Genomic DNA, 14,811 nt, shown 5'->3' on the forward strand with positions numbered 1-14,811 from the left:
TTCGTTTGAACTGCTGCTTGCAGAAAGCAACTCTCAGCGTCCTCAGAAAAGACTTGGCACACGAATAAAACTTCGAAACGAGATCCCCTTTGGCCTCTCAATCTCTGTATTTTATATCAATCTCCTGACCTTGGCCCTTCTTCAAATTACCATATTTTTCAGACGATTTTTAGAAAAAAATATTTTATTATATAAAGATATTTACAAATTCTTGCTTAATTTTTATTTATTGTTACAATCATTTGTATTAGCAATATTCAGTTCATCTTCACTCTCGGTACTATCACTCGTCTCGTTAATGTCGCCGTTCATATTACTTTCGTCTGAACTATTGTTGTCACTCCCTTCAAAAACTGCGTCATCTTCGGTACCATCCATCACATTACTTATCCCACATTTCTTAAATGACTTTATAATCGTCTCTTCTTTCACAGCTTCCCATGAATTTTTCACCCAGATACATACTTCTGAAATTGTTGGCTGTTTCATACGCCCTGTTGCTGTAACGTTGTGATTTGGCTTTGCCATCCATTTGTTCCACTCTTCCCGCATAAAATTTTTGAATGGTTTATTAATAGATCTATCCAAGGATTGTAATTGACTTGTAAGGCCGCCAGGAATGAATACAGCTAATTCTGTATTCATTTCTTTTAGAAGCTTCTGGGTTGATTCTGTTTTATGCGCTCTGAATTGATCCTATACTAACATCGCAGGCTTTTTAAACAATGCACCTGGACGTTTTGCCCATATCTTTTGTATCCATAATTTCATTCCTGTTTCGTCCATCCAGCCTTTATCTTGAACGTGGATAATAATGCCATGAGGAATTTCACCTCTCGGTAACGTTTTTCTCTTGAAGATTAACATGGGGGATAGTTTTGTTCCGTCCGCACAACAACCTAAAACTACAGTGTAGTGAGTTTTTTCGTGACCTGTTGTTTTGATCACTATTGATTTGGTGCCTTTTGAATCTACTGTCCGATTTGAAGGAACATCAAAAGTTAGAGGCACTTCATCCATGTTCGCAATTTGATTAAGCTCAAAGTTAAATTTCCTTCTCGCTGATATGACAAATCTATTGAATTATGACATATTGTATGTATGCATAACCCATGTCTTTTCATAAATCTAAAGCACCAAGACGGTGATCCGGTAAAATCTAAAATTCCATTAGCAGTTGCCCATCGTTTCGCTTCAAAAATTATCATTTTCATAGAAACAGATATTCTCATGTTTCGATGATTTGTTACCCAATTTTTCATTTGTACTTCTAATTCTGGCCATTTTTCTAGGTGCGAACGGAATGTTTTCTTGTGTTTACATAGCAGTTTTAATTGTTCCTCTTGTTTTCTCCACTCACAAACCATTTTTTCTGTTGGTGGTGGATCAAAATGTCTTTCTGCTGCTCTGTTTCCATATTGTTTTGCATAATTTATCACATTTAATTTATAACTCACATTATATGAAAGTCGTTTTTGTTTTACACTAATTTTTTCTAATTTTAAGATAAAAATTTTAATGACTTATAAAAAATGATTCAAATGAACTGTACAGAAGCATGTGTTTATACACTAATGACAATTGGCGATTCGCCCACATGCAGCGAGATAACTTAGGTACCTACCTTCAGTGGCGTACTTACTAATTTTATTCACATATTGCGCCAGTAATTGAACTTCGCTAACAGCTTCGGTACAGTGTAAAGATTCGCATTTTAATGTTACCTTTGGACCATAAGACGCACCCCAATTTTCAGTTGATTTTTCTATGTAAAAAAGGTGCATCTTATGGTTCGAAAAATACGGTAAGTACCCCAGATTTACTGGAGGGTTTTTCCGTCACCCATGCTATCGTTGGGTTTTGGCGTGAAAACTCATAATCTGGTGACCTTCGCAATTGTCGCTAACCTTGGGTCTATTTGCCTAAGTTTGTCTGAGCTTAATTTTAGTTACAATTCTAGTGGTGCTTATGTAAATATTCTAACAATTTGTAACCAGATTTAATACAGTAAAGTGAGTTATACCTTATTTTAATTAGAAGTATTTTATGCAATTTAATGTAAAATCGACATAGAAAAAAATATTTCTATTTTTATTCTATACGAGATTTTACAGTAGCATATTTTATAATATCCAAGTAATTCATACTACCAACTTTTGTAATATGTCATTAACTCTAACTCTTTGTCCACCGTTAGCCCCAAGTCTGTAGCCTCATCAATTTCCTACAAACCAATACCATCAACATGATACACCATATGCTACCTTTTCAACCCAAAGCGCACCTTACATTCAGCAACTTATCCATTAAATTGGCAATACCAATTTATTTAAATCATCCTGCAGGATATCTGCATCACCTTTATCAACTATTGCTCTCCCCAGTTTTTCATCATCAGCAAACAACTGAATATCCTCTCTTAAATCTTTCCCTATGTCATTAATATACAAATTAAAGAGTAGTGTCCCTAGTACTTAACCCTGAGGTACTCCACTAGACAATATCATTCTCCTAGACTTCACTCCACCATATACTACTCTCTGGTATGTGTTCATCAGCCATCCTCCTATTCATGCTACTAGCCTCATATCCATTCCCATCCTCTCCAGTTTTTGTAATAGTTTTCCATGTGGTATTCTGTCAAATGCCTTGGCAAAGTGGAACGGTATCATGGTGTACCATTAACTTTATCCAATTCTGTTGTCACTTTATTATAAAATGTGAATAAATTACTAAGACAGGACCTACCCTTTACAAAGCCATGCTGCCTACTATAGAGTATCGCATCCCTATCCACCCACTGTTGTATTTTACCTTTCAGCAACTTATCCAATACTTTAACAATCACTCCCGATATATTAATTGGTCTGTAGTTTGTTACCTCTGTCTTGAAGCTACTTTTATGCAATGGTACTATCTTACCCTCTTTCCACTCCCTTGGAACCCTGCCAGAGCTGAGACTTAGATTGAACAACTTTGTCAGATGCAATGCCAATTCTCTTCACATTCACATAGTACACAGACTGATATGTCATCCAGTCCCATCACTGTGTTCACATTCATAATTTTAATTAAAGTCATTCTACTATAGTCATTTTTCCTCTTACTTGCTACATAATGAAAAAAACTCTTTTGGGTTTACTTAGACGTGTTTGACTAATTCACTCTCATAGTTTGATTTGGTCTTCCTTACCATGTTAGTCACCCTTCCTGCTTGCACTTTGCTGCTCACTTTTTTTTAATATTTCCTCCACAATGTTTTCTTTTTTTGCAGCTGTTGCTTTCTATCTCTACTCATCCACTTAATTCCAACTTGGTTTATTTTCCTGACTTTGGATATGCAGTCTGATACTTCTACCCTCAAGCAATCTCTGACCACTTGCAATGCACTACTGGCATTCTTTCCTTGCTTCTCAAGCCATGGCTGTTCCAAGGTGACTCCTGAGTCTTGTTAAATTGTGATTGATAGAATTCCTAAGAGAATTTATTCTTTCATGATTTAACATGTAAAGAACCTATAATAGAAAATTTGCTTGCATCTAAGAGTGTGAACTACATATATGTGAGCAGAATTGTATATATTAAACAAAAGGAAAATAATTGTGAAAATGCATAAGAAAGAAGTGTTATTCCATTATGTAGAAAGATTACTTAAGCTAGTTAAATATTCACGGTAAAATTCTAGAGAAAAAGAACGTTATAGTATGATTAAAGCAGTATACCATTTCTAGGAATTAGACAGACAAAGCTTAGATGAATGACTCGCAATTTTTAACAATAATTGTAGCGTAATCCAAGGCCAAGAGCACAGGATTAAAGGAAGTTGCTGCAAGCGTATTGTGTGCACACAGTACATGATAAGTAGGCAGAAAAGTAGAAATCCTCTACCAAGAGATATCGCATTGAGCGCTGTCGGGGTGGGGGTGGGGATTACGGAAGGTGCCGATAGGGTCGGAAATATAAAAGAGTTAGGAAGCTTTTTTTCTGGTGGTTTTGGTGTGTCGCGAGTGGAGGGATGGTTTGAGAGCGTGAGAAGAAATCTCTGCCCTGATGCCCGGCAAACGGAAACGGAAGAAAAGGGCAGTCTGCATAGAGGCCTCAGAATCTAGGTAAAAGGGCAACACGTGTGAAAGAGGGACTTTGCCCCAAGAATCCTATTGAAAGGAAGGCATAACTAACTGAAACGAATAGGCCAGCATATAATCGAGGAATTCCAGGTACCAGTCCCAGCACAAAGAAATCAATTTCAGGGTCAAAGGACGAGTAAAGAGGGAACAAGCACAGGAGATAACTATAATATGGTACCGTAAAATTTTATTGTTAAATAGTGTAAAAGAATGATATGTGAATCAAGATCTAAGGACTTAACAAAGATAAAACTTAGGACTGTAGCAAATTATAAGTTGTGAAAGTAGACAAGTGTAACTTAAAGAGTGATAACCTTAGGATGTGTGAATATAATGTGATAATGTGTGTTTACTAGGTTTTAATTAAGAGAGGTGTGAAGTGATATAGAACAGCTCTCTTGTTAATCCTATGTGAGTTATGAGAATTTACTGTTCGTATTTGATAACTATGATAGCACATAAATTTGTAGTTTAGAAATGATCTTTCCCAGACTTCCATGAACTGTATATATGTTAGAATGTTAAATAAATCATTTGTTACTCTGAATCAGTTGTTTGTTAGTACTATCTGATGCACCACTTGCTAAATATGCGAACCTAAGTGGGAGATTTGTGTAGCGTGTCTACGGTCACGATTGCACGGTTGTTAATCACTGAGGTATAGCTGGGTGTTCGCTTCTTGTTTAAGATTTTTTCCTTTAAACTAATTGTCCTAAGTGGCGCAGCGAAAACAAATAAATGTCTTAGGATTTTATGAGAAGAACCTCAGAAGCTTTGTTATCTTTGGATTTTGACTCTACCCGAGGGCAATTCCCTTTGTACTTATAGTACCACGTGACATCAAGGGGCAAATAAACGTAAAGAGCATAGATATCAAAGTTATTAAGAAAAGGTGACACAACAGTCTCATAATCACCAGCCTTATAACTGAACATAAACCCCTTCTTGACAGAGAACTCCACGTGTGGCAACTTCCCAGAACAAGACTGAATTTGATGGCCAAAAGGATTTATATATCCTGGACAGGCTCTGTGTAACGTTCTTCTGAATGCTTACGTGGACTCCTTCACAGGACAAAATGTGAGCTTGATCTACTGGAGAAACAATTGACGTCTGGTACGGAAGGATGGAGAATGAAAGAAAGATAGGTCACTCTCTCCAATTGGAGGCAGACCTATCTTGGTTTTGGATACACCTTCTGATGCTATTACCAGATCCCACACCCTAAAATCCCCTTGTCTGCTCTATAACATGTTGTTTCATGTAATTATCCCTTAGCAACAGTATAAATCTCACTTCCATCTTGGCATGCCCCCTTTCCTCCCTCCAATCAATGTCCCCATAGTTAAAGTCTTCCATAATAATTGTTCAGTATACATTTGTGCTAATCTGGTGATACATGGCATCTTCATCTGCCTGCAGACTTCCTTGTCTACAGTAACGCTCAGCAATGTATTTTGTCCTATTTACTTCTATCTCACACCAGCCAGCATCTCCCTCAGACCTAATATCCTCTTTAACTTCTAATTTTGTTGGCTAATTCTTCAGCTATCATCAGCAATATACCACCTCCTCTCCTATTCCCTCTATCCTCCCTGAAAATACAATACCCTTTACATTCTATCCTTGTAACTATATCATTTTCAGTCAACCATGCTAATGCCTATAATTTTTGGCCAAGTCCCCAAAAACTCTTCACCCTTATTTCTGATACTTCTTCCATTCATGTACATGCATTTCAACAGTTCTTTGTACCCATAGTTATCCTTGTGTAATGCCATTACCAACCCATTTAAATAGGAGACCTGTGAAATTCTGTTCGGCATTGCATAATCATTACTATATACTTGCTCATTCATCATGGGGGTGGCCAGACACATGCTTTATTTCATCCTCCCTAATATATCTAGTTTCCATGGTTTTTGCATTACTACAAACTCTCACTAAACAACACTTTCTCCAAACATCTAACTCCAAAACCATTTCAATGTAGTCCATCGGGCATATAAAAGTCCTTTTGTCCATCAAATTCTCTCTGTACATCAATAAACTGCAAACCATTCCTCCTGCACAATCTTTTCATTGACTCATTGCCAATCAGGGTCCTTCTTCTCAGTTCTGTCCTATCATATGGAGGCAGCAGTTTCACAGTTTTTACTTTCTTGCTCTTCATTTTTGCTTCCACTAACAACTCTTTCATATCTTCTCACCTTTGCATACTTACAGCATCACTAACATCCTTTATCTTCGTGCCTGGAAAACATGCCTTTGTCATTTTCTCATTAAGTACACATCTTATCATCAAATCCCCATACAGTACTATCTCTTTTCTCCCAGTTTCTTGCATTTTTATGATTTTCTCATTCACTCTTTCTTTCATTCTCCATCCTTCTGTACCAGATGCCAATCATTTCTCCAGTAGATCAAGCTCACATTTTCTCCTGTGAAGGAGTCCACGTAAGCTTTCAGAAGAAAAGAAAGTTACACAGGACCTGTCAGGAATATATAAATCCTTTCATCCATCAAATTCAATCCGTACATTGATAAACTGCACACTATTCTTCCCACAATCTTTTCATTGACTCATTGGCAATCATAGCCAGAAAAACTGACTGTGCCAGTCAGTTTTTCCTCCTCTTAGGCTGACCAATGCAGGCTACTGTTCATCACTTATGTCTCTTCCCTTTTTATAATTGTGGGTAATTAATTATAAAGTTTGGCTGGCTAAGTTAATCAGGTTATTTTAATGATACAGTCCACGCATATTTAGTTCATTATGAAAATTTCAGGTAAGTGACAAAGTCAAAATGAAATTAAACTCATCTGAAATCTTCATTATGAAGATTTTAGGTAAGTGACTTTAATTTCATGAATTTATGCCAGTGTAACATTTTGAAATAAACATTAATTCTGGATGTTGGGAGTTTATTTTTCACTTGGTTAGACTATAATAAATTTAGTTTAATCCTTTATCCAAGTGTAAGCAAACAAAGTTTGCGCCTGAAAATATCTTCAGGACTGGGGTAAGGTAGTGCAACTCCGAGCAAAGGCGGACCAAGATCTCATCACTCCTTGTCTCAGTATCTCCCATAATGCAAAGCACATCTCCTTGCGGACATGTATACTGCTATGCATTAAAGGAAGGGCCACTACCCAGACTGCTCTCAACCTTTATTGAGGTCTTTATTGGTGTTGCACTACCTTATCCCAGTCCTGAAGATATTTTCAGGTGCAAACTTTGTTTGCTTACACTTGGATAAAGGATTAAACTAAATTTATTATATTAATTCTGGATTTTTATTTTTATAATTTCACCCTCTCCTGGTTCTCTTTTTTTCTTATATGTCTTCCATTATTATTATTATTATTATTATTTGCATTTGTATACTTTTTTCATATTGTTATTTTGTGTTCTTTATGCATGGTTCTTGCCAATCCTGGTATATTTAAAATGCTAGAATAATATTAGCTATAGTAATTATTAAAAGCTATAGCTAATATTATTCTAGCATTTTACTTGTACAACAATTTTCATCTTATTTAAGATGCGCTTACATGTTTATTTTATTTATTTTTATTTTTTGCAAAAAAACACTGCATTTTCATTCTTGCATTCATGTCAGTGAGTTCACACATCACAGATGTACCTAATGAACCATAATTTACTCATTATAATATTTTTTCTCCTTTAAGACCAAATCAGGTGAAGTGGCAGTTAATGGTGGCAACTTGTCATCGCCGCAGTGGCAGTTATCAGCAAGCTTTACAAACTTATAAATCTATTCATCGTAAATTTCCAGAAAATATTGAGTGTAAGTTTCTCTTTATTTTGAGAAAAATTCCCTTGATGTTGATATTTTAATTAGTATATATTGATTGTTATTAGGATTATTTCCAGGATTACATACATAGAGTCACAAGGTATTCCTATGGTAAATGTATTTACTATAGGTATGGAGTATATATGCATTCTCCTTATCCAACTGCAGTCACTCTGTTATAGAAGATGAGTGGATTGCTGTAGCAAGCCCTACCTTTAACAAAGCCATGCTGTTCTCTACTTGTCTTTGGATATAAGTCCTAACTAGCTTCTCCAATGCCTTAATGATTATTCAAGAAATATTGATTGGTCTGTAATTGGTTTCATCAGTTCTAGTATGGCTGTTGTATATTGAGATTATCATTTTCCACTTCCACTCATTAGGAATCAGGTTGTATAATCACATCAGAAACATTGCTCCTTCTCTTGTTCATTCTGTGTTTGTCTCATCCAATGCCACTGCTGTATTTTTTAATCAAGCTCTTGCAACAGCTTTAATACTTGTAACTCATATTTCAACCAGTTACCTTCTCAACAGCCAGAGCACTAATGGTCTGCCTGTATACCCTAATAAGATAGACAGAGAAAAAACACATTATTATTATTATTATTATTATTACCTGATATCTCCAGGGAGTCCAAAGACTCATTGAGGGAGGGCACCTACTCTAGAATTCTCTGTCTCCACCACTCAATCCACAACTACAGCAAACCACGTCATCTACTGCCCACTGCCACCACTAGTATTTTCACAGACAATCACAAACATCCATGCCCACAGAGGGATTCGAACCTGCAGCCCTGGAGAGCAGATATTTTAACCACTCAGGCTGGCAGATACAACAGTTGATTAACCAATTACAGCATGAACATGCTAGAAGGATTATGGGGGGGGGGGGAGGACAATCATTTCGATACAAATTAAGCTGATGTAACAGTGCTTCTAAACTTTCTTTGGAGATATATTCATACTTAACAATTGCTTCTATGGAGAAAATGATGCTCATTTCCAGAGGATGCTACTTTCTGTTTCATTCCCATGTTGTGCAGAACCATAATTTTTAGGTTTAAGATATTCAGTGAGGTATGGATATTAGCTAATTCTTTTTTCCACAGAATGTCCTGTCTGTCCAAAGTATGTTAGAGTGCATTCACAAGGAAATAAACACCAGCCAGAGACGAAGGGGAAAGTTTGTCTTTTGTAGTTCGTAAGAGATTAGAAATTTTGTTGATAGGTACATATGTGAGCACAGATGAAACTTTTTCTTCCTACAGAGCACATAACATTTGTTCTTCTCCTTCATCCTTACAAGAGTTCCTCACCATCAAAATTTTAATGGGATCATATGGATATAACCCTCATCACATTGAACAAATAATGGAGGCCTACATTTCTACATTGAAGGATACTTAAACAGAATGCTGGGTTCCAATTCCATGTCTTGGCATTTCTGAACTTATAGATGAAGAAATTGAAATTTCACCTGATACCAACATAATTTCCTATCAACAAAATTTCTAATCTCTTAGCAGCTACAACTGACAAAGTTTTTCTTTTTTTTTTTAATGTTTGCTAGATTTCTTATGAATGTAATCTCTGGAGAAAAGAATTCATTGTAGTTGATGTTTGCTAATTATTTTTTCTGTGAAAGAAAAAAAAAAAAGAATTAACAAACATCAATATCCTTTGGAATGAGGCTTGCCTACTCCATAGAAGCAGAGTTGTTTTAAATGTGAACATCTCTTCAAAGAAAGTTCTGAGAACTTGTTACACTAGCCTAATTTGTATCAGAATGATCGCCCCCCCCCCCAAAAAATATATATGGGAGATTTCATACTATGAAAAAATTATACATATCAAAAATCATTTATTTATATATTTGATATATGATTTATTATATATTGATTAACATATGTTACTTTAATTAAATACTCACTTAACAGTGCAGTTATTTTTACTACATCTGACACTTTTCTGCCATCAACATTCACTGAGGTTATTTTTCCATTCTTCCTATTTACTTGCCACACAGTGAAAAAAAAAGTCTTGGAGTTTCCTTGCGCTGTTTATATTGTATTGTATTGTTGGATTTTTCCTTTCTTACAGTGGCAACCTATTTTTATTCTTATAGTTTTCAAACTATAAGAATAAATTCATATAGTTTCCCCCAGTATAGTTGTCACTCTTTTCTTTAAATTGCATTTAACATTTTTCTTTTTAATGCAGTTCTTGCTTTCAAGTTTTATTCATTCATCTAATTTATTGTATCTCTGGAAATGCAATGACATGTGGCTTCCTTTAGACCTCCTTTGCTTTATCCTGTCTATGTAGTTTCTCATAGCAGAGTACTGCATGAAATATTGCCAGGGTGCTGCTTCAAGCTGCCTTCTCAGTTTATTATAATCACATCTTATAGTTCCAAACATACCCTTTTTAATCAGAATTCTCAATGTTTTGATACTTCAGAAGTCAAAACTGCATGAACGCACACATACACACCAGTGAAAGGCATAACTGCCATCTCATTTACAGAAAGATTTTCAGATGCTTCTACTAGCAACAATATTCTTACACCATTCTATCATGTACTACTTAAGGTAATTATCACTCAGTACTGTAAATTCTCTTTCCCTCCTTGTGCATGGAGGGAAAGAGATATATATATTTTAGTTTTGAAATCACCCATAATGATGTTCTTATATCCATAAAGTTTACCTGTCTATGCAGCACAGCCCTCTTCAAATGTCCCTGAAGACCACCAGCACTGAATTGTGTAGTCTGTCCTGTTAACTTTTACCTTTATCCAAACAACATTGAGCCCATTGCCTGTATTATTCATATTATGAATAATACAGGCAATGGGCTCAATGTAATCTCATCTGCTCTTCCTGTTCTGTCTATCCTACCAAGATAAAATGTATCCATCACATTTTATTCTAGTAAAGATATCCTTTGGAGCCTCTGTAGCTCAGTCAGTTTTGGTGAAGTCTGTTGGAAAGACCAGGGGTTGAATTCCATCTAGGATACAAATATCCTTTATCAGGACTTTTCAATTGAAAGTGAGAGAGCTCATTTCTTATGGCAGAGGCAGCATTTTCCTTCTAAAAACACAGGCTTTTCATCCCATAGCCAAGCAAACCTGCCAGGAGAATGCACCCATTTTACATACTCAAAAATATACACTGCTTTGAAAGAAGTCCAGACACCGGCAAGGCATATCATGCGTGTAACAGGCCACGTGTTTGTAGCTGATATGAATTGGAGGAATATAATGCTCCCAAGTCAATTCAACTGTATACGGGTGAAATGGCTGTAAGAAGGGAACTGATGAAGTTTGAAAGAGACATTGTGATAGGATGCAGTGTTGCAGGCATCCTATCACAGTCAACAATCAGTGGTACCATACTGAGATTTCAGTGCTTGGATTCAACAGTTGAAACTGCCATTCGTTGACCGGCACGTTGAATGCACAGTTCCAGGCATCGACTGGAACACGAATCTGCACATAAACATTCAGAACCAAGACTCACAACATTGGTTTCCATCATAGAACCGCAATATGATTCGGTGGTGCAAAGAGCATGTACGATAGGACATAGAAGCTTGGAAAGCTGTTATTGGAGTGACGAATCATGCTATACCCTCTACAATCAGATGGACAGGTGTGGGTGTGGTGGATATCTGGTGAACGTCTCTAACCAGAGTGTGTAAGCCCCAACTATGAAATTCGGAGATAGCAGTATGATGTTATGGTCCTGTTTGTCCTGGCTTGGTGTCAGATCTCTGTTTGTGGTGCCACAAACGTTGAACTCCGAGAGGTATCTGAACATTTGGATGATGCAATGCTTCCTGCTTTGTGGAGTTTCTACAGAACTGACCATTGTCTCTTTCGACAAGACATTGTACTGTGTCTTATGACTGCTGCTGTAACTGTGTGGTTTGTGGACATGAATGTCACCACACTTGACTGGTCTTTGAAAAGTCTTAATCTCAACCTTATTGAGCATCTGTTGGATGAACTGAAGCATCAGGTGAGGTCAATGGACATCTGCCCCACAATAGTCTAGGACCCCATTACATGTGTACAGGAAGAATGGTCCAAAATTCTCATTGATCGTTATCATACACTTGTGGAAAGATATTCCGTAGGATTGCTGCAGTCATAGCAGTGAAAGGAGTTGGTTCTTACATCTTATTAAGGTGGGTGCCATGGCTGTTTGTTCCTCACACTATGGTGTCCATTAACTTCTTTCCAAGCAGTGTATACTTAGCATAAGGTTAATCATTTAAAATTTTTAACCTTTTTTTAGGCTTACTCTTCCAAGCTTCAAGATTTTTCTTAACTTCCATGCAGCATGGGAACAAGCTCATTTAACATAGATTGGAAATATGTTATAGATAGATGTTAATTCCTGCATACAGTTGGGAGAGGGGCAAATATTGCCATCTATACCAGAAGACAATGAAGTCAGCCCACTTGAGTTTCTTCTGATTTCTTCAAGATGTTTGAAGAACCTATTTAATTTTTTAATTGCAGCTGCATTGAGAGTAAAGTTGGAGTTTTTGTTTTATTTTCATTTAATTTGTAGTGTGCTGAATTTTTAAATGCCTTGGCATGCTCCTTTGAGCACAAAAGTTTGGATTGCATATAGTCAGGGATTTTGAGTGGAATAGATGATAAAAGCCTCCTACATTTCAGCAAGCATTATTTCATTTATTTGGTCAGAGTAGATGTTTTTGAGAAGAATGAAAACCATCATATGACAGTGGGAAGGAAGAATAGAAATCCTGAAGATCATCCCATTTAGCATCGTCATAGTGCCAAACACTGTGAGAATGAATGTGGCTGAAGGAAGAAAGTTTCATGCAAAAGAAACTTGGACAAGGTTGTGGTCTGACATATGAAGAAATAAGTTGATAACCAAGGTATATTTGGAAGGAGAACCAGTTAGGAAAAGATCAAAGATATTAGATGGATGGCAAATATTATCTGATTTTCTGGTAGGTAGGAAAACAGTATTTGTGTATTGTTAACAGCAGATCTCTCAGCATTTCTTCCATATTAATAAATGAAATTAGAAAAGGGAAGTTGGTGTAAATTGTGAAGTCACCAAAGAGGATAGCTCTGCCTTTTGAATATTTGGATGGCAAAAAATCAGGCTTTGGCGATAAATATTCAAAATAATCATAGTAATTATCAAAATTTGGAGAGTGATAAAGACAGGAGACAAATACAAAAAAAAACTTTTTGATTTTCTCTTCCATGGGATGTGAATCCTAACAAATGCTAAAGTACCACCTGTGTGATAGAAGGAACCATTCAATGTGTAGTTTGTGTAAGATGGATAGTGGAATAAAAGTTGTTTTATTTCTAACCCAACTGCCAGATCTAGAAGTCAAACAAGCATTTTCTAGATACTTCAGAATTCCAATAAACAGGTGCATCAGGCAGTGAAAATCATCCTGCCTAAAGACACATTACTACAGTAGAATTTGCACCCACCCTATTGCTTGGAGAGCAAAGATATTATCCAGTCAAACAACCAGACTAACCTGAGCATGCTGGTTTTACTAAAATTGTGCATAATTACTGGTGTATTGTGACTTCTGTACTTAATGAGAATGCATTTGATCATTATTCTGTTTTCTGGCCACCTTTTTTTTTTCCATAGCAGATTTTCTGAAACATTAATGCCATCTGCAAACAGTAAAGAACTAAACTTGAATATCAACGTCAGTATAATATTGCTTTTCTTAATAATGTGGTCTGATTTATGACTTATGTAGATTATAAATAACACTGGAGATAATCCTCCTCCTCACCAAGTTAACATCAGATCATTTTTTCATGTTTATCTTCATTTCAAACTGCTGATTTTCATCTTAAGTTATGTATCACTCTATATATCAGTCATGTACACCATATAGTTTGGTGTTTTGAATAGTTTTTACCAATGGTATTTTATCAAATAATGGATAGAGAGAGCTTTGGATAAGTAAATTTGTTAAAATGAGCTTATGTGGAGGGTGAGTAGATTGATATTTACTGTTTCCATTATTTGATTAGACAGTCACATTTCTTTAGAGTAGATGTAAATAGTGTGTTGTGAATGTTTTTGGAAAATTGTAGTTCAGCTGATGTGACACCAATACATAACAGGCTAAATGGTAGACAAGACATTCTTATTAACTTAACAAATTTTTTTTGTTGTTGTTGTCGTTTTACTAAGACTAGTTTTTTCTCTGACTGTACATAACATGTCTCATTACATGCTATTAAACTATCATCCCAGTCTTTTTCAATTTATAAAAATAACAACTGTTAGAAGAAGTTTGAATTTTTATTGTTTTTCGCTTATGTAAAATAACTTCCTGAAGATGCCATCAGCCATATAGACAGTCACATGTGTGACTGTCTAGATGGCTGATGTCTATAAGCTAAAACCTGGAACCCTAAAATATGTCTACAAGTTAAAACCTGGTTATTTATTAAGTTAATGTAAATCTACTCATAGTGAATTACCTAAAAAAGACATTCTTACATTGGCAGTTCAGCATGCAGGACTTCAAGATATTGTATGTGCGATGTAGTCATTAGTGTGGTGAGAGGCTTGTGGATGGAAAGGTTTAAAAAATGATAAAATAGCTGAAACTATTCTGAAAGAGAGTTGCAGAAATGTAGATAACATAAAAGTGAGATAACAGTGTTGTGAATGATAGCAACAAACAAGTATACAAATTCAGCTGTTAGAGGTAGAAATGCCATTGCATGAAGTAGGCAAACTCTGAATGAAGAAAAACAAGTCCAGGAGAATGATAAAGTAGTATTAATGAAAGAAATAGCATACTTATGCAGGGTGGTG

General features: G+C 35.9%; 1 protein-coding gene across 1 annotated transcript in view; it reads left to right on the forward strand.

Annotated features, from left to right (window-relative positions):
- Positions 1-14,811, forward strand: part of nompB (intraflagellar transport protein 88-like protein nompB) — a 277,618-nt gene that overhangs the window by 235,603 nt on the left and 27,204 nt on the right. The window contains exon 22 of the mRNA XM_090412432.1: positions 7,821-7,939. Within this exon, the coding sequence (XP_090268558.1) occupies positions 7,821-7,939 (119 nt within the window). The remainder of the gene's footprint in view (positions 1-7,820; positions 7,940-14,811) is intronic.

Source organism: Typopeltis vanoorti, chromosome 22 (genome assembly GCF_054136105.1).
Source record: "Typopeltis vanoorti isolate ZY-2024b chromosome 22, IOZ_Tvanoo_1.0, whole genome shotgun sequence".
Lineage (NCBI taxonomy): Eukaryota > Metazoa > Arthropoda > Arachnida > Uropygi > Thelyphonidae > Typopeltis > Typopeltis vanoorti.